The following is a 19,653-nucleotide window of genomic DNA, read 5'->3' on the forward strand; positions in this document are numbered from 1 at the left end:
TCCACCCCCACCCTTGACTGAAGGTGGTTTTTCAGCCCTGTAAGGATGGGTTTGAACGCAGTAAATCCCTTGGCAAATCTGGGCTGAGCCCAGCCCTGCCTTGCAGGCGTGGAGATCCCTGGGTCCTGCAGTTGTCTGCCAGCACAGTGTGGGTGAGCTCTGACAGTGCCTCCAGGTTTATGCTGAGGCTTCCTGGCTACTGCCAGGACTGCCTCACCTCCACCTGGGCTGCAGGGTTACAGAACACACCAGGCCATTTATAGAGGAGGTGGAGGCAGACTAGCCAAAACTTGCCAGCTAACAGTTTTGGTCAGTGTTCCTAATGAGCCTGGTCAGCTGGGGACAAACACGGGGCTGTTGCGCCTGTCTGGACATGGTGCCTATCTGCCTGGTGCCTCCACCCACGCTGCCTGCCAAGGACTGCAAATAATACTGCCTGTGTGGTTGCCACAGCCTCCACCCTTAAAAAGCAGAATTGAAAGGGCTGCAGGTAAGAGTTTGGTGTTTGTGCGCTGTCGGGACAGCGTGCGGGGTTTTCCATGGGGTGAGGGCAGAGGGGAGCAATGCAGAGGCCCAGCTGGGGCTGCTGCTTTGTTGGGCTGCACACTGGGAAAGGTGGCTGTGCCCCTTCAGCACCTTCATGTGCCAGGGACAGAACCCTATCCTGGACATGGGAATCTTTTCCCAGTGCCAACAGCCAGGATGGTTTGTCAGGGTGACAATATGTCCCTGCTCAGGTGGTTTTTCTTATGGAGCAGAGGCAGGCAGGTAAAGCCAGCCTGAACCCTTTCCCCATCTCTGAGAGCTAGAGGCTGAGTTGAACCAAGTGAAGCTTTTGGGATGGAAACACAAAGTGGCAGGGCTGATCTCCCCCCCCAGTGCTGCTTTTGGGGTTAGGAAGGTCTCAGTGGCTGCCCAGAGCACCTTGGCTGCTCCTGACACCGCCCCGGTGCCTCTCCCTGCGACATGCTGCAACAGGCCCCTCTGCAGGCATGGAAAAGCACCAGGGTACTTATCTCTCCCCGAGTCACATGGACGTCTGCAAGGCCACAGCAGGAGTGTCCCCTCCCTGGCACTGCTGTGCTTACAATAACTTCCCCTCACCCTGTGCTGTGCACAAAGGCAGCAGAGCCTGCCAGGGGCGCTGGGCACCCCAGTCCTACAGAGCCAGCTGGTTTTCCAGCCAGGGCCAGGGCTGTGGGTTGCTTCACCTGGCAGGGTGGCTGGTGCCAGAAGCTGGCAGGGCTCAGCATTGACCCTGAGTCTGTGGAAGCAGCCCATGGCATCCCCATGCATCCTGGGGAGCCATAGAGAGATGTTGATGCATCTGACTTTGGGTTGCTTTTTCACTGCAGCCAACCGCAGCATGTAGTAATACAGATTTAGACATGGGGTTAAATGCTGGCACAGCCAGGTCTGTGCCCCCAGGAAGTTACCCCAGGGGCTGGTAGTCCCAGTCTGGACCTAGGGACATCAGCTGGAGCTGGGAGCAGCTCCCCAGCAAACACATCTCTGTGTGTTTTATGGCCAATGTCCTGTGTTCAACTAAAGTGAGGGCAGTCCAGGCACTTTTCCCAACTATCTCTCCACCAGAATGGTGGACAGGAAGTACCAGAACACATTGCCCAAATTCCCTATCTACACACCTGAATGCCCTGTCCTCAAGACTGAGTTACTTATTTTGCTAACCAGTGTCCAAAATGTCCCTGTTGCCAGCAGAGCGTGAGCTCGTAAGGGGACAACCATTAGAAAAAAGCCTTTTACATCAGTACTTTCCTATCCCAGACCTTCACCTTTTCACCCTGGCACACATGGGCCCACAGCTGCCAGATTGATGTCCCCTAGAAATGTGGGACTGCCCCAGCAGGCACCCACACACAGAGGATGCCATCCCAGGGGCTGGGCCTTCCTGACAGGGCTCTATGACCCTTCCCTCGCTGGGCACCAGGTGAGTTACTCATGGCAGCCCCTCTTGGCAATGCCAGGAGAGTATAATCCATGCCTCTCCCATCTGGGGCCCATCCTGCTGCTTCTGGGCGGTTTCCTCCCATGCTCAATGAGATGGTGAGCTGTGGCCTCAGTGCACAGGAGGGAGGAGAAGGATGAGTCACCATCAGGAGGAATTCGGGCAAATACCTGGTGACCAGCAGCATGAGGTGAATTCAGATCAGGGCTTGTGGCTGGGATGGGTGTCTGTCCCTGCCACTGTGTCGCTTTCTCTCAGGGTTCTGAAGGTCCGGGTGACCCCAAGGTCATAAAGAGTCTTTGCTTCTCTAGTCCAAGCAGCCAGAGAAGGAGCCTGGAATGCTTCTGATTGCGCTTTCAAGGTTGTTTATTTCTTCTTATCTATAACATTCTTTCTCTGACCTGCTGAGCTCTGGCTAGCAAGGAGTCCATAGCATTTTGCCCTGCCCTGTCAGGTGGTGTTATCTTTTATATCAAAAGTTACCTATAGTCTGTTTGTAACAATGCACCAATATCTAACATCTGTGTTTGACAGGGTGTCTCTACCTTAAGCCAATAGAAAAGTGTCACCATCACAGCAAGACATGGAGGACAAGACAAAGGAGAAGAAGGCTAGGACATGCTCAAATTCCTCCATCTTGTACCCCCTTGAACCCCATTCTAAAAATCCCAAAATTCTACTTTTCCACCCTGTGTTAACTCAAATATCACACTACTCAAACCCTTGTGGCTTGTAATTCCTCATACAAAATTGACAGCTTTTTCCACAGGCTAAAATTGAAGCCACAGATGTTTTTGACTTCATGCCAGGGTCTCGAGACAGCCAGGGCAGCCAGAGGGATGTCCTGGACTCCGACACCACTGTTTCATCCCCTTTGACTCAGAGAGGAGAGGATTTGGCCCAACACACATATGTGGAGGATCATAACCCCATCTCTGGCAGGAGGTGCCTGAGTCAGCCTGTACATTGCCCTGTACTGGGCTCCCCAGTGTCCCACAGCTCCCTGCCAGTCTGTGGCAGCTTCCTGATGTCCCACAGCACCACACTGCTTTGTAGCAGAACTCACCCAGGGCAAGGGAGGCTTTTGCACTCTTGGCAGCCAGGGTTTTCCCTTTGTCACTCGACATCTGGCAGCCCCCAGAACTGTGGCAGAAAGTGGTGAGAGCCAAGATCACTCAGTGATCAAGGCTTAAGGCAGCTCTTGGCAGGAAATTGCCAACTTCAACCTGAACTGCAGATGGTCTGAGCAAACCTCCTTTAGCAGGTATGTGTTTGGCACCAGAGCAAACAGGATAAGGTGAAGCCAGGCTGCGCAGACAGGTGAATGCTGCAGCTCTCCAATGGGTGGATTCTGCTCACCCCCATCTCCCTGTTCCCTGCATCCCTGGGGAAAACATGCCACCACCTCTGTGTCACTTGGGCTGGCCTTTTCCTGCCAGGTCTCTGCTGCCTGCCCAGACACATTGCCAAGCACAGAGCTCAAACCTCCCCATGGTGCCTGAGGCTGAGATGGGAACAAGGGGCAGCAAGCAGGAGCTGCCAGGGGAAATCTCTGCTGGGAGTGCTTGGGGAGGCTCTGTACATGGGGATAGTTAAAGAGGAAAGCATGTGGCTGCAAAAGAGGAAGGCAGAAGAGGAGGAGCAATAGTGGGGAAATGAAAGTGTTGTGTGGGCTAGTGACCACAGTCCTTTGGCAAAGGAGTTGATAGTAGGCTACCATGGCGTGTGAGAGCTGTGTGTGATGGGGCCACTTAGTGACAGGGGAAGGATGGACAGACAAGCTGTCCTGTGGGGAGGAGCACTGTGCTGAAGAATTCCCATGGCCTTGGGGAGGAAAAGCCACTGTCCCTTTGCACCCACACAGTGAGCCAGAAACCCTTGGACACCTGTGCTGGGAAACTGGCCTGTGGGCTGCACACACTCAGCACAGCCCTTCACTTTCCCCAGCAGTGTAAAAGTTATCGCTGCTCCTGAAATAATGCCCTGGAGGTTGGTTTACCAGCAGGAGCTTACTCATCCCCTGCCAAGGAGGGCTCAGCGTGAGTAGTGATGAACCGGGAGCGCGCAGAGCTTCCTGCTCAGGACCGGGCTCCTGGCAGCGCCTGGCTCTAACCAGAGCCGGGAAAGCACGCACGGAGCGCCGCTGCAGCCCGCAGCATTTGCGGGGCTGCGGCGGCCCCGGCGCAGGTGGCGGCAGCCCGAGGCGCCGGGGATGCCGAGCCCTTCGGGGGCTCCCGGCCCGCTCCTGGCAGCGGCTGGGACTCAGGGCTCGCTTCTGGCCCCCCGGCTGCATTCTGCAGATTCCCGCGGCCGGAGGGGCCGTGCCCGGAGCTGCGGCAGCATGTGCTCCTGCGGGAACGCGGCTCCGGTGTCTGCGGCGGCGCCCGCACTTGCGCCCGAGTCGGGGCAGCTGACGGAGCAGAGGAGCGCTTTATTTTAGGAAGCAGCTGGCTCACACAGGAGACATTGTTTATCATCTTTTTTTTGCCTCTGGTGTTTTATTACAAAGGATTATGGCATGAAAAGCCATTTTGTTCCCCTGTTCCCGATGCATAGCCCCCTCTCCGTGATTTATTCCTCTCCACAGGCAACAGCTGGGTTTTGACATCCCAGGAAGTGGAGGGGAAAAGAAGCTGGGGCTCAAACCCATGGCAGTGATGTCAGCAGGCATCCACCCAATGCCCAAGTCATGGCACAGCTGGCAGGAGTTTGCCAGGGGTGCCTGAGACTGCTCATGCACCTTCATGATGTAAGGGGTGGCAAAAGAAAATCAAAGCCTTTCCACTGTGGGTAAGGAAATGTCACCTCACTCTGTCTGGCAAAGATCAGTGTCCTCAGCCAGAACACTGCTGTCCTCAAGCCTGTGTGCCCCACTGCCAGTGCTAGTGGTATCCTGTGGTATCACAGCCCCAAACCTGCCTGGATGAACCTGTATGGGAATCTCCTGCTGCCCACAGGGAACCTGATGCCAGGCTGGGCACAGCATGGTGCAGGGTACAAGCTCAGCACGGTGGGTGGGGTGCAGGGTACAAACTGGGTACAAGCTTTGAAATATGTTCCTTTGCCACTCCCCCCAGAATCACCTTCAGGCAGGGCACAGGCACCTCCAGAGCTGCAGCAGGAGCAGCTTCTCTCTGTCCCTCTGTTCAGGCACTTTCCTTGCCAAGCGACAGCCAGGATACCATGTGGCCCCTGTCCCCCTCCTCTGCCCCTGCTGCCATATGCTGCTCCTGTGGGTCCCAGAGCAGAGCCCGTGGCAGCACAGGCTGAACTCCGCCCTGCCCAGCCTGGCAGACTCCTCTGTGGTTTTCCAGGGACCAGCTCCGGAGCCATGGGCAGCAGATATGCATGTTGCAACAGATGCCTTGTGCTGTCTGCCAAAGGCCCATCCTGTCTGTGCACCTACATCAGGGTAGAACTATGTCTGGTGCTGCCTCCTATGGTGATTACCTGCTCTGCCACCTTGTCATTTAACATGTCCCTAAAAACCAGCCAAGGGGTTTTTGGGAAGAGCTGGGCATGGGCGGGGAGGTGAGGGCAGTGGTGTGTGGCTCAGCCAGTGCCAGGCCTGTGGTTGCACTGAAGCTGGGACAAGCCCCTGCCTGCAGCGTTGTGTCTGAGAGGCAGCTCTGCAGCCCAGGCATGGCCCCCTCCCTACTGCCTCAGACCAGCTCACAGAAGCAACACAGGTCACTTCTTTAGGGCAGGTTGAGCTGTGTGAGGTAGAGGGGAATGAAGGGTGCATCTTCTCCAGCTTTGCTCCACCTATGGATCTCCTTTCTGGGGAGATAAATGGATGATGGGGTACCTGGCAACTTGCTCAGAGCTGTAGGCTCAGGACAAATGGAGGTGGCCAAGGCTAGGGGTGGCAGGACTGCTCAGGGGGTTCCTGTGAGGGAAAGTGTTTCAGAGCAGATGCCATGGACTGGAGCTGCTGCTGGGTACATGCCTTGGAGAAGCAGCTGCAGAGCCGTGCACCGGGGCTGGAACAAAAGCAGAGGCCCAAGCCCCAGCTGCAGCACGGGATGTGTGATGAATTAATCGAGGCATGAGCTGGCAGCATTGTGTGACCACAGGCTGGCTGGGGGTCGAAGCTGGATCAGGGCTCCTCACCTTGGCACCAGCTTCCCGTTGTTCACCCTGTCTCCCAGAGCTGGCAGTGAGAGCCAAGCAGCCGCACACAGGCTGCAGCCTCTCTGGGCAGGGATGCAGCTGAGCCAGGGGAGTAAAACCTCTTATGCTGAAGGAGCCCTGCACAGTCCCTGCCCCAGTGCAGCCCCTGCAGCCCTGGTACTGCTCACCCAGCACATGGCTCCTGGACCATGTTCCCATCTCCAGACAAATTCCCCTGGTGCCCAGGACCCACAGGCAAAGTCCCATCCTGGCCATGGGGCCAGGGCAGTGCTGCTCTCAGCGGGTTCCCACCAGCACAAGGTCATGCCCAGATAAGCCCATTCTTTAACTTGTGCTAAGTGTGCTTTAGCCATAGTAGTTACTAAGTAGGCAGCTCCTGTTGGGTCACGGTGTTTGTTGGCTGCATTTCTTATCTCTTTACTTTGCTGGGCTTTGGGAACATGTTAGTACAAACCATGGCTCTGTGCTTTGCCCTGGCACAGATGGCCTTGCTCTGCTGGGGGAGCTGCCTTGTGGAGAGGATCAGGGAATACATCTCCCTCTCCTTATCCAGGACTGCTGTGGGTGGCTTTATTGTGGAGGCTCACGAGGTCCCTGCTCACCCTTACATGGGCTGTTTAAAACTACTAATTAAAATCTGAGGGTTTGTGGCAGCAATTTACAGTCTCTGCAGGTAGCTTCTCTCAAGTGTGAGGGCAAGATATGTATTCAGGGAAGATCTTGTGAACTACTCAGGAAAGTGGACCAGCACAGGTGAAGGCATCCAGCACCTGAGAGAATTGAGTAATGCTGGAGGTCATCTAGAGTGATCTAGACAATGATGATGTCTCCAGAGATGCAGAGGGTGTTCAGTGCACACAGGCTGTGTGGAGGAATGTGATTCGGAGTGCCTCAGTGTCATTCTGGCAGCTTGGCAGCAATGTATTATCCAGGTATGAAAACACCAGCTTTGAAGAAAACACCTTCTTGGCTCCAGAACTTTGATGAAATATCTGTCCCTCCTCATGCCTATAAGCCAGTGCCTTGGCTGTCAGGGGCACCCCAGAAGTTAGTCCCCTCCTGGCCTGGTCAGAGGGAGAATGAGCCCCAGCTGCATGTGCTGTGCTTTGTTTCTTCTTGCCTGAGCAGGGGAGGGCAAGAAGCAAGGAGACAAGAAGCTTTAAGCAGAAAGCCCATGTATGAGACGTGAGAGGGAAAAGAGCTGTTAAGAGGAGGAAATCCTAAGAAGGCTGCCAATATAATTGCTGTAGAGACACAAGAAGGCAACCACTATGAGTGCTTAAGCCTACTTGCCTGAAAGCAGCTGGGCATCACCTGCTCATGGGAAATAGAGAATAAATCCTTTTATTTCCTTAGCTTCTGCATGCAACTTTTGCTTTATTAATCTGCCTTTATCTTGATCCACAAATTCTTTTCCATCTCACTTTCTCCCTGCCCTATGCTGCTGAGGAAGGGAGTGCTAGAGCAGCTTGGTGGGTAACTGGTGTCCACCACAGATGCCAAACAGGTTGTTATCCAGCTCAGCAAGAAAACCAGACTGCACAGCCACTAGGAGCCAAATCAGACCAGGCACATCCCTGCTCAGGTAGGCAATTGACTCCAACAGCTGCCAGCACCCACAGATTACCCTGGAGGTACACAGGGGCCCCTCGAGCATGAGCACGGTCAGCTGGGGTCACTGGCCATGTGGCATCTTTAGCTGAGCTGTAGGGATGTGCTGCTCTCCCTAAACCCTGCAGGCAGCATCCCCTGAAGATTAGGTGTCTGCCAGGCCTGACAGGGTGGTGCAGGAAGGCAGAGCATGGCACAGCACTGCAGCAGAGCATCATGCCTCTCTTGCCTTGGCAAGATTTGCCGTGGTGGCTCTTTCTTGTTCAGAATCCAGGCTCACCCCTTACATGTTAAATCAGATCCCTAATCAATAAATACTGGCAAATAACAGGATTTAACAGCTGCCAGACAAAGGGAACTTGGCAGGGGCAAGTGTGCCATGCTCAGAGGCTCACTCCAGCAATGCATGGTCCTGATAGAGCTGGCATGGGGATCTGGACCAGCTCGGAGAGATCTCCCAGTGGGTGGTGCAGGCTGTGTTTGCCACTTGTACCAGCAGCATCCTGCACTTCTGCCCTAGTGCTGCTGTGTACAGTGATGGCCCAAATGCACACCCCTGGAGCTCCATTTTCCCCAGGCTGCCCTGGTCCCCTACTGCCAACAGCCTCAACCTTGGGCCCTTGTGCTGCCCTCCCCCTCCTCACCCCGCTAGGCTTTCCTTGTTCCCCATCTCTTCTGACAGATCACTGAGGCCAGTATTAATATAATCCCTGGCTTAATTTAAATCCTCCTCCCATCTCATGCTTTCCCGGGGGGAGAAGGGAATTGATGCCCTTTGGTGGCACCCACTCAGCCCCGGAGCTGATGCAGGATCCAGATGGCCAAAAGCCCCAGATTTCCATACAAGAGGTCCCTGCTCTTCCCTTCTGGAGAAGGTGTCCAAGGCATATTGCAGCCCCAGTGAGGTGTGTCCCTAAGTTTCAAAGGTGTATCTCTGTGAGCACCAGGGACTACTAGGAAGAAAAGTTGATGATGCCAACCACAGGGGAGCACACAAGTGCCTGCTGCTCCCCAAAACCTCTCTGCAGCCATGTGGGGGTCTGGTTTCCTTCTCCCTCTGCTCTCACTGTCTGGGCAAGGCTGGCCACAACTTTCCCCTTCAATGTAATGTTTATATGAGCTGCTCTTCCCCGGAAACCTCCTCAAAGGCATTCTCACTCCTGGTCCCATGGGTGATTGTGAGGGTGGGGGAGTCTTGCTCTTTCGGGCAGCTGTCACTGAAGTGACAAAGTGGGGACAGGGGGACAATGAAAGGAGTGACAGGGGCAGGCAGTGAGGGGGCACAGGCAGGACTGTGAGGGGAGTGCCGGGGGTGAGCAGTGCGGGGCTGTGGGCCACAGAGGGGACGTGCAGGGACAGTGGAGGGGGTTGACGGGTGGGACTGTGAGTGGCTTCGGGGCACAGGGGGACACTGAGGGGACGGGAGCTCAAGGAGTGATAGGCGGGCAGCCAAGGGGCACAGGTGGGACTGTGAGGGGAATGAGGAGGCACAGGGGGGACGGGTGGGACTGTGAGGAGAATGAGGCACAGGGGGGACATGCAGGACTGTGAGGGGAATAAGGAGGCACATGGGGGACGTGTGGGACTGTGAGGGGAATGAGCAGGCACAGGGGGGACATGTGGGACTGTGAGAATGAGGAGGCACAGGGGGCACACGCAGGACTGTGAGGGGAATGAGGAGGCACAGGGAGCACACGCAGGACTGTGAGGAGAATGAACAGGCACAGGGGGCACACGCAGGACTGTGAGGGGAATGAGGAGGCACAGGGGGGACACGCAGGACTGTGAGGAGAATGAACAGGCACAGGGGGCACACGCAGGACTGTGAGGGGAATGAGCAGGCACAGGGGGGACATGTGGGACTGTGAGAATGAGGAGGCACAGGGGGCACACGCAGGACTGTGAGGGGCGTGAGGAGGCACAGGGGGGACACGCAGGACTGTGAGGGGAATGAACAGGCACAGGGGGCACACGCAGGACTGTGAAGGGCGTGAGGAGGCACAGGGGGCACACGCAGGACTGTGAGGGGAATGAGGAGGCACAGGGGCACACGCAGGACTGTGAGGGGAATGAGGAGGCACAGGGGGCACACGCAGGACTGTGAGGGGCGTGAGGAGGCACAGGGGGCACACGCAGGACTGTGAGGGGAATGAGGAGGCACAGGGGGGAAATGCAGGACTGTGAGGGGAATGAGCAGGCACAGGGGGGACATGCAGGACTGTGAGGGGAATGAGGAGGCACAGGGAGCACATGCAGGACTGTGAGGGGAATGAGGAGGCACAGGGGGCACACGCAGGACTGTGAGGGGCGTGAGGAAGCACAGGGGGCACACGCAGGACTGTGAAGGGAATGAGGAGGCACAGGGGGCACACGCAGGACTGTGAGGGGAATGAGGAGGCACAGGGGCACACGCAGGACTGTGAGGGGGCACGGTGAGGACACGCGGGACAGCGACCGCGGCACCGCGAGGGCCGGGGGCGGGCCCTGCCGGCCGGCGGGCGGCGCGTGCGCGGCGCAGGCGCGGGGCCGAGCGGCACCTGCGCCCCGCGGGCCGGGCGGCGGCGGCCGAGGGCGGCGAGGGCCAGGTAAGGGCGGGCCCGGCGCCGCCGCCCCCGGCCGGGGCACCTGCGGATGGGGGGCTGGAGAGCCGCCCCTTCACCGCGGGCCGTGCCGAGGGGGCCCCTCGCGGGTGCCGCTCCTTGGCCGCGGCTCCTCCCCGGCCGCTCCCGGGGGGCGGGATGGGACCCGCTGGAGGGTCTCGCCGAGCCGGGGCCTGGGGAGCAGGGGGGAGCCGGAGCCGGCGTGCCCACCCCGCTGTTGGTACCTGCGCACAGTGCCGGCGCCCTGCTGCAGTGGGGTTCAGCCTCCGGAATAGCTCGCAACGGGACAGCGATGTCAAGGCTGTGTCACGGCTGCCGGCAGCGCGCTGACCTGAGTACTGCTCCCGAGTCCTGCAGGCTCTGGAGCAGCCCGACATAACCGATTAGTCATTTTTTAAAAGAGTCACTTGCTAACAGAGCATTTCTAAACAGACATTCTGCTCGGGGCTGATGGCCTGTGCCAGGAGGGGCTTTGGTAGCAGTGATTGTCTTAAACACTCCTCAGGAAGGTTTGGAAAGAAACAAGGGTATTAAACAGCTCACCTGCTCACAGGGTGGGATTTCCCCTAAGCCGTGGGGACCTGTGCTGCAGTTCCTGTTTGTATCTTCTGACATTTGCATTTTGGTCTTTGCTTTAAAATACTGGGTCACACACTGCTCCTCAAATAGCCCATCAGGTTAGCTCAGCTGTGCTTGGTTTAAGGTGTTTCTGTGCAGGGAAGTGAAATTTGTGAGCCTTTAGTGCAGAAACTGCAGAAACTCTCTTAAAGCAAAAGTTTCTGCTTTTTGCTTTGTGGTAAGTACCGTTTGGAAGGGCTGCAAAAAGAGCAGAATCAAGATTGAACAGAGCCTCCCGAGGTTAAGGCAGAAAGCAGGGTTTGGCCTGGAAGGAGTAGGAGTGTTGATCTGAGCAGTGCCACACACTCCTGCTTCAGTGGGTTGGAGATGTCATCACTAAGAAGCACTACTCATCCACCCTTCCCAGGAATGTTGGTAGCAGGTGTAAGCAAGCTCCTTGTCTTTTCATGCCTGGTTGTTCCCAGCTGGCTCAATTTCCTGGTTAGTAGATTCAGATGCATGTTCAATCCTCAAATCAGATTCCAGGGTGTGTGAGTAGGCAGGATAAGCAGATCACAGTTGTTATCATCCCCTGGATTGAGGGAAGACACAGATTGCACACCTGTGCTCTCATGTCAGAGCTCCTTCAGTTTGTTCTGTTCTTACCTGGGGTTCAGCATGCACCTTGTACTGGCACTGCCCTAGCCAGAAATGGGCTCTGTTCCATTTCACTCAGGACAAGGGAAACTCCTCAGTGCTTTGTTCTTGCTGCTTCACTCCAGCTATTGGTACTGCATGTGCAGGTTCCTAGAGCTCTGCTGTTGTCCTTCCATTCTTAGTCAGCATCACAAACTGAAAGGCAGCGAGGACAGCTCTGGTAACCTTGTTGACTGATGTTTGTTTTTTAGTGACTGATTCACTGGAGGAAGGTGTTCCCTGGACAGTCCTGGAAACAGAGCAGGTACAGTACAGCAGCCCAACAAACCTCTTACTCCATGTCAGGCCTTTACCCTAACCTGCAGAGTGTTCCTGGGAGGGGGAGCATTCACTGGCACTTGGCCTTGAGGGTGCTGAGTAAGGAACCTGTGGTGTCTGGGCTGTTGCAATATGAACTTGCAGCTGAGTCCAAGCAAACTGGGCTGTGACAGGCATTGCCAGCAAAGAGCAGCTGGTCCCTGTGCCTGGGAAACCCCTTCCGAGTCACGGAGATCACGCGCAGCTGCGCTGGCAAGGTGAGTCAGCATCCTCAGGGTGATTAAGAACTGGCTTGACAAATTACTTGTATTGATATTAGATCTGCACATCTATTACATCCTTCCAGTAGAGCAAGTAAGAGAGGAAAATTATTTAGCTGGTGATGGTGCAGTGGAAAGGAAGGCTGGTGATGGCCACCCCTGGTGATTTTGCTGTTTCTGTGATAGCCTCACAGGATGTAGGCCCTGAGAGATGTTCCAAGTGGTGATGTGTTTGGAAAAACTGGACAAGCTTTCTGATGCAGAGTTTTCACCAAAAGTGTTGTAATTGATACAAAACTCTCAACAGTTGTTTTTGCCTTGCACTTAAAGGGGTCCTGTGCTGTATCCATTTGGACTTGTGAAGGACTTGAGTGCCTGCAAGTTTGTCCAGTTCCTAGCTCTAAACGCTCTCATAAAAGAGATTAGAATGATACCATGTCTCTGAAAAGAGGCATCATTTCCTATATACAAAACTTCAGAAATGGGGATGGAAATACCATATTCTGTTCTTCTGCAGAGCCCACAAGTCAAGTGGTACTATTTCTGAACCCTGCAGATTGCCTTGGTACCCTGCCCCTCCATCCTGCTGCAATGAGCGGGAAGTCCTTGCTCCTAAAGGTTATTCTCCTTGGAGATGGTGGAGTTGGGAAGAGCTCCCTCATGAACCGGTACGTCACCAACAAGTTTGACTCGCAGGCATTCCACACGATTGGGGTGGAGTTCTTGAACCGGGACCTGGAGGTGGACGGGCGTTTTGTGACCCTCCAGATTTGGGACACTGCGGGACAGGAGAGGTTCAAGAGCCTGCGGACGCCGTTTTACCGGGGAGCAGACTGCTGCCTGCTGACCTTCAGCGTGGATGACCGGCAGAGCTTTGAGAACCTCAGTAACTGGCAGAAGGAGTTTATCTATTATGCTGATGTGAAGGACCCTGAACACTTCCCATTTGTAGTCCTGGGCAACAAGATAGACAAACTGGAGAGACAAGTGAGCACAGAGGAGGCCCGGGCATGGTGCATGGAAAACGGTAACTATCCGTACCTGGAGACTAGTGCCAAGGATGACACCAATGTGACGGTGGCCTTTGAGGAAGCCGTGAGACAGGTGCTGGCAGTGGAGGAGCAGCTGGAGCACTGCATGCTGGGCCACACCATTGACCTGAACTCCAGCTCCAAGTCGGGCTCTTCCTGTTGTTGAGAGTGGCTGCTGCTTCGGAGCAGCCAGCGGCTGGATCAAACACACCTGGGCAGCCCTGGGGCACTCTGAGGAGAGTGGCCACAAGGACAAGAAGAGGTTTGCTCACTGGGGAGCTGCAGCCTCACCATCTGAATCCTGCCTGGAGTTTTCAGGCACAAAGCATGTATCTGCAGGAGGGAGCTGTTAACAGAGCATGTGAGCATAGTCTTGCTTCCATCTCTGCCTGTTTTAGCAGGTTTAAAGGGCTGAGTTAAAGTCCTTTAAATTCCCTAAAGACAATAGGGATTTGTTCTGTACCAAGAACTGCCTCCAGAGAAAAGCTGAGAGCATCTAGACACTGAAGTATTTTAGTCCTGAAATAAAAAAATATATTAGACCCACTCATGACCATACTGCCAAAGGAAATCCCACTCAACATACAGAACGAAACCTGTCATTAAGACTCTGGCCCATGTGACTGTAGGAAAGCCAAATACTGGAGTGGCTGAGATGCGTGTCTGTTGTTTGGGATAAGTGTATTGTGTCCTGAGGCTGAATTGTGATGAGAACTGTTAGAGCTCTGACCTGAAGCAACATATGAAGGAGACATGGGCCTGTGTTTGAATGTGACAGTATTGTTTCTTCATAGCTGCCTATTTCTGCTCTGTTTTTTCCTCACCTCTGTGTCTTGTGTGAGTGTTATTTGTTGGAGAGACTGTCTGCTTGTTGTTTAATACATGTTTCCTTGTCTCTTGTGGAAGCTCAGCCTTGAAGCCCTGGGTGAAAAACACCAATGTGGCCGCTCGCTGGGTCATGTCAAAGGGTTACTCAGGAGACTGGAGTATGACACTTCAGCTGGTTTGTGTCACAAGTAATCACTGTGTTCAGGTGATGTGCTCTAGCAGAGCAGATGGCAGGTGGGTGGGCTGTCTCCTAGGTGTGCAGGTGGCTGGGGACCTCATGCATGGTCAGCTGTTAAACCCACTCACAGTCTGGCACCAGTGACCCCTGTGCCTCATTAGCTGGCACAGCCATGCCTTCAGTTGCTCTAGCATGGATGTTCCCATCTGAATGCTGCAGCATGGAACCATTCACGTGTTGTGTCAGGCACGGTGCTGCAGGCACAGTTAGCCCATGCCATCGGCCTGGCCCTTGATCCCTCAGAGGAAATCCAGAATGTTTTATCTGTAATTCCTGTGATAGGCTGGTCAAGTGTCTGCTCGATTAACTGCTGTGTTCAGTCTGGTGAGGAGAAAGCTGCACTGCTTTCTCTGTTCAAGGTGGCTGAAAAACGGGCATGGGGAGCTCAATGAGCCTTCTAAAAGGGATGCCAGGCTTTGCTCCTATCTCCTGCCCTCTGCTAGGTGTTAGTCCCAGGCTGGCTGTGTAACAGAGATGAGCTTGCTGACTGCTGTCTTTGCTGCTCAAACCTCATGCCCTGCAACCTCCCATGCAAGCATTTGGCCAAAGCTGTGACTGCCCCCAGGCATGTAGGAGCCTGCCCTGAGCACATATCCACTGGCTGCCGGGTGATTCCCACTGTGATCAGCTGCTGGATGGTAAATTTTATAGCTCAAATCAAGCAACCCTTCCTTAAGCTGTGCTTTAGAGCAGGGCAGTTTGCCCTGTGAGCTCGTCCCCATCACAGCAGAGTCTCTGAAAATGCAGAGCATGAGCATTTTTCCTCATTTCTTCTGGGGTAACCCAGCGAGATCTTGCCCTTGTCTGCAGGGCAACCGTGTGTGGAAGGGACTGGAGTGTTAATGCTTTAGGGGGATCTAAGTTCTAAACAGGCCTCAACAGTTGTGTTCATGGGGAGTGAATGCTATTTAGGCAGCTCCCTTAAAGAGGAGGTTCTGCCTCTAGGTGAGAGATTTTTCAGGATGTTATTGATACTGTTTATTTAACTGTGTCTGACCTCCTGAGGCCTCTGGATTTTTCTTCATTAGCACTGCTTGATATTTCCTTCAAGGACCCCTGCTCTGTGACCTGTGGTTCCAGTTCCCATCCCTGAACAGGCTCATTCCTTGGAGCTGGTTTGTGCAGGGCTCAGGGTCAGACAGACTCAAGCCCCTGTGTGCTGGCCAGCCCTGCCAGTGACACTGCTGAGGGGGCTTCCTGCAGGTGAAACTGCCATTTTCCTGTGGATCTCCTGGGATCTGTGTGAGGACTGGCACCTCCTGTGGAAGAGGGTGGAGATCCAGCATGCCACAGTGCAGGAAGCACATGTGCAGTTGTTTGCAGCACCCTGTGCGTGTCAATGCTAGTAGCTAAAGCTCAAGAGCCTTATTGTGCACGTGTTACACAGCACCTTTTATTTCTAACAGACATTGGATCATTTATTTTTTTATATTAACCCCTCTGTTATACTAGGCTTACGTGGGTTTTCTTTTTTTAAAGGTAGAGTATAATATATTTCAGTTGTTTAATTTATTTTAAACGAAACGCACAATTCCCAAAGGAGCCAGGATTTTGAACTCTGTTGCAAGTTCAGTACCAACAGCCATCCCTTCCCCTGTGTTCCCTCGTGCCGCTGCGGTTGTTGCTATTGCTACAGAACTGGAATTGTAAAACCAAGATTCTACCTTAATTTAAGCAAATAAAACATGGATGTATTCAAGTGAGTTTGGGAAGTGGCTTCCTTCTGGGTTTATCGATGTTGAAGTCAGTTTTTGTTTTGAGGACTGATTAGTTACAGCATCTGGTAGAGAGCAGTCACTGAGGGATCAGAGGGATATTCCTTTGTGTACCTACCTGGACCAGGAGCTGAAGGATCAGAACTCAACAGCTGAATCCAGTGACCAGTTTTGTCTTTTCAATAGAACCAGAAAACAGTTCCAGAACAGAAATATTCCACATGGCTTCCTTCTGTCACTACATCTTAAATTCTCAGCCTGGGCTCTCAGCAGCAAGCCCAGTACTTTCCTGTGAATTCTTCCGGTGATCTTGGAACCGGTTCCTCGGGCTCCAGGGGGTTTTAACCAGGCATGATTTCCATAGGATGCTGAGAAGGAAATCAGCATATGGGGACTGTTCTCTTTTGCTGTCCTGCCAGAATGGCTGCTTATTTTGGGAGACTTTATCTGTGTTGCAGAGCCTGTGCCTGCTGTTTCTTTTGGCAGAACATTTTAGTTTGTTTTCCTCCCAGGTCTGCTTGCACTATCCATGATTCCAGGAGTCAGTGTAGGGCTCAAAGTCCTTGGAAACCGTGCATTTTAAACGTGGGCTGGAGTATCTGGGGTCCTCCAGCTACTTCAGCCATTTCAAAAGGCAGCTGAAGACACAGTCAACACTGGTGGGAGATTAATCTGGCCTGGGGGTGTTGTGGGGTTTGAGTGAGGCTGCCTCACATCACGAAGGGTCTGTCTGAAAGCACCAGAAACTGCTGAGTCCCCTGGTGTGAGGTGTTTGTAAGGAAGTGCAGGCAGAGGCAGGAGCCATAGAGAGGCCATTGCCTCATTCCCGTTTCCCACTGTAAGCTGTGGCAGAGTGCTCAGGAGGTTTCATCATGGGCTGGGGAGAGGATGGATCCCTGGAGGACAAAGGAGTGTTTCCGAGGGAAAACAGTGAGCTGCTTCTGCGTGGGACAGATGCTGTAGCATATCCCAGTGTGTTTGGAAAGGAGGAGGGGTGAAGAGAGTCCTGATTCCATTCATCTTTCTCCCCCACGGCCCTCTTGAGGATTCTGCTGCTCTGGGCCAGGTAGTGCCCCTGAAAGGCCATGCAACTGCTTGGTGGTGGGCTAAGGAAACTGGATTCTCCTCAAGAGCCACTCTCTGAGGAGCACCGGTGGCTGCAGATGCCCTGGGGCTGCTCTCTGGTGACCAGGGGCATTCCCTGAGTGCAGTTACTCCTCAGCTCTGGGTCTGCTCTTTAAGGCAATAAACTGTGAGGAGATTCATGGGATCTCTGGATACAGCCTATTCTTGTGTGAAGTTGAGGTTGAGCAGAATGAATAAAGAGTTAAAGATGCCCCTTTAGGAGCCTCTGAACCTGACTCCAAGCTCCAATTCCAAACAGGTTTGAGGACAGCTCTGACACTTGGGCACTGGAGTGTTCTCTGGACTAAGGAGCACTCTGCACTGCCCACGTGGGAGGTGATGACAGCTCCATCAGTGCTTATCTGAAGGCCACAGGTGAGTCGGAGTCCCCTGACAGGGAGTTTGGGCTGATCTGTGAAGTGGTGGATTGCCTGCTGAGGTGATTGCTCATGCAAAAGCAATCGGGGATGGACAGGGTAGCCCCTGGGCCCAGTGCTTGCAGGCTGGTGCAGCAGCTCTTTCCTCATGCCTTCCTGGGGTCCTCTGGGGGCTGATGCACATGGCCACGTGCAGGTACAGAACTCCTGGAACAGGTTGCTTGGAGAAGCTGTGGCTGCCCCATGCCTGGAAGAGTTGAAGTCCCGGGAGAATGGAGCTCTGAGCAACCTGCTCTAGTAGAAGTTGTCCTGTGGCAGGTCAGAATTGGATGATTGTTAAGGTCCGTTTGAACCCAGGCCATTCTGTGATTCTGTGGCTTTCCCTCTTCATCTTTAGACAGAAGTTTCTGGCAGAGCTGGACTATGCAGAGATGGAGAGAAAGTAGCTGGGTGCTTGATCAGGTGCAGGTGAGGACTTTAGCCAGGGCAGGTGGGTGTCAGTACCCATGCCACAGCCCTGGCAGGCAGAGCTGCTTGCCAGGCATGGCTTGTCCAAAACACAGCTCTGTGCTGTGAAGAAAACTGCTCTAGCTGAAACCAGCGCATCATCCTACACAGCCTGTCCAGGGCTGAGTCCGAATCCGTGCTAAGTGAGCCTTTGGTGGTGTTTTTGGTGTGTCCTGGTGGGCTCTCTGTGTTCCGGAGGCTCAGGGGAATGGTCCCCAGGAAGCACCATTAACCGGGGCCGGGCAGCGCTGCGGGAGAACCGGGCCCGCCGCCGCTTGCCTCGCTGCTCGAGGAGCCGCTGCGTGCGCCGGCCGCGGGGAGGAGCCGCAGGAGCGGGGATGTGCGCCCGCAGGAGCGGGGATGTGCTCCCGCAGGAGCGGGGATGTGCGCCCGCAGGAGCGGGGATGTGCTCCCGCAGGAGCGGGGATGTGCGCCCGCAGGAGCGGGGATGTGCGCCCGCAGGAGCGGGGATGTGCGCCCGCAGGAACGGGGATGTGCTCCCGCAGGAACGGGGATGTGCTCTCGCAGGAGCGGGGATGTGTGCCCGCAGGACCGGGGATGTGCTCCCGCAGGACCGGGGATGTGTGCCCGCAGGAACGGGGATGTGCGCCCGCAGGAACGGGGATGTGCGCCCGCAGGAGCGGGGATGTGCGCCCGCAGGAGCGGGGATGCGGAGGCGGCCACCAGCCCGGCGGCCCTTCGCCCTTGGGGGCTGCCTGAGCTGGGGGCTCTTGGTGATCACCCGCACCTCCTGGGTGCCGCCATCCCCTCCCCTCTCTTTTCCTCTCCCCAAGGCCCACAGGGCCGGCTCCCGGGGCGGCAGGGCACAGGATGGAGGGATGGGACCTGCCTCGCCTTCTTGCCAGCAAGCCAGCCCATGGCACTTGCTCCACGGTCCCTTTCTCTGATCCAGCCTTTGTAGGAGCAAAGTACAGACACATTTTAGCCGCTAGACAAGGGAAAACAGGCGATTGCACTGGGTGCCCTGCTTGGAGCTCTCCTGATGGGGTGGTTTGCAGAGATGGGGTTTGGTATGAGGCACAGTTTATTCCCTGTCTTTTCTCGGCCAGCTCCTGGAGGGCGCTGGGTGCCCAGGAAAGGAGCTCTGAGGGCAGGTCCCATGTCCCGAGGTGGAGTGACAGTGGGGCATGGCCAAGGGCACACCTGATGAAGCCACATGTGTCCTTTGGCCCTGGGCCTTGCCCAGCACCCTGGCCTCGCTGGCCGCTCTCACACACCACCTCGCCCTTGCTGTCCCCAGCCCGCAGCCCGGCCGGGGGGGCAGCAGCCTCTGCCTGGGGAAAGAGATGGTGTTTTGTTCCCCAGCTCGCTCCTGCCCAGCGGCTGATTGTGCACACACAGGACCCTTTCAGCACGGGGAGAGGAGGGTGATGGCATCTGGGAACGCAGGGAACAAAGGGCCCCGTTGATGCTGGCTGTAGCCCCATGGGTTTCTGTCAGCCAGGGCAAGGCTGGGCTGTGCCACTGAGCTGGGGCAGCAGCAGTGCATGAGCTAAACCTTCCATGGCCAGGCTGCATGGGCAATTTTGCTGCCTGTTTGGAGGGGGCTGAAGCAGGGAAGAGCGGGGGGAGTGGGATTTGGGCTAGAGTGCCATTTAGGAAGAGTAGTGAAGGTCCTACCCTGCCACTTCTGGGCATGTGGCTATGCCTGAAATCTGCATTTTTGGACAGACCCATGGGGCTGGGAGCATCCCTCTGTGACCTCAC

The 19,653-nt window shown here is 55.1% G+C and overlaps 1 protein-coding gene across 4 annotated transcripts; it reads left to right on the top strand.

Moving 5' to 3' along the window:
- The first annotated feature begins 10,230 nt into the window (after positions 1–10,230).
- RAB9B (RAB9B, member RAS oncogene family) lies at positions 10,231–15,904 on the top strand. Of its 4 annotated transcripts, none has more exons than XR_013340807.1 (3): positions 10,231–10,296; positions 11,778–11,830; positions 12,435–12,606. XR_013340807.1 is itself a non-coding variant. In XM_021534486.2 (3 exons), exon 3 carries the CDS (start codon positions 12,696–12,698, stop codon positions 13,299–13,301), a length of 606 nt encoding a protein of 201 aa, XP_021390161.1. In that variant the 5' UTR covers positions 10,231–10,296; positions 11,778–11,830; positions 12,622–12,695; the 3' UTR covers positions 13,302–15,904. The 4 variants fall into 4 exon arrangements, 3 of the variants coding, with proteins under 3 accessions (XP_021390161.1, XP_021390160.1, XP_021390163.1); XM_021534486.2 differs by lacking the exon at positions 12,435–12,606 and adding an exon at positions 12,622–15,904; XM_021534485.2 differs by lacking the exon at positions 12,435–12,606 and adding an exon at positions 12,661–15,904.
- The last annotated feature ends 3,749 nt before the right edge of the window (positions 15,905–19,653 follow it).

The sequence above is a fragment of the Lonchura striata genome, chromosome 14, assembly GCF_046129695.1.
Source record: "Lonchura striata isolate bLonStr1 chromosome 14, bLonStr1.mat, whole genome shotgun sequence".
NCBI lineage: Eukaryota > Metazoa > Chordata > Aves > Passeriformes > Estrildidae > Lonchura > Lonchura striata.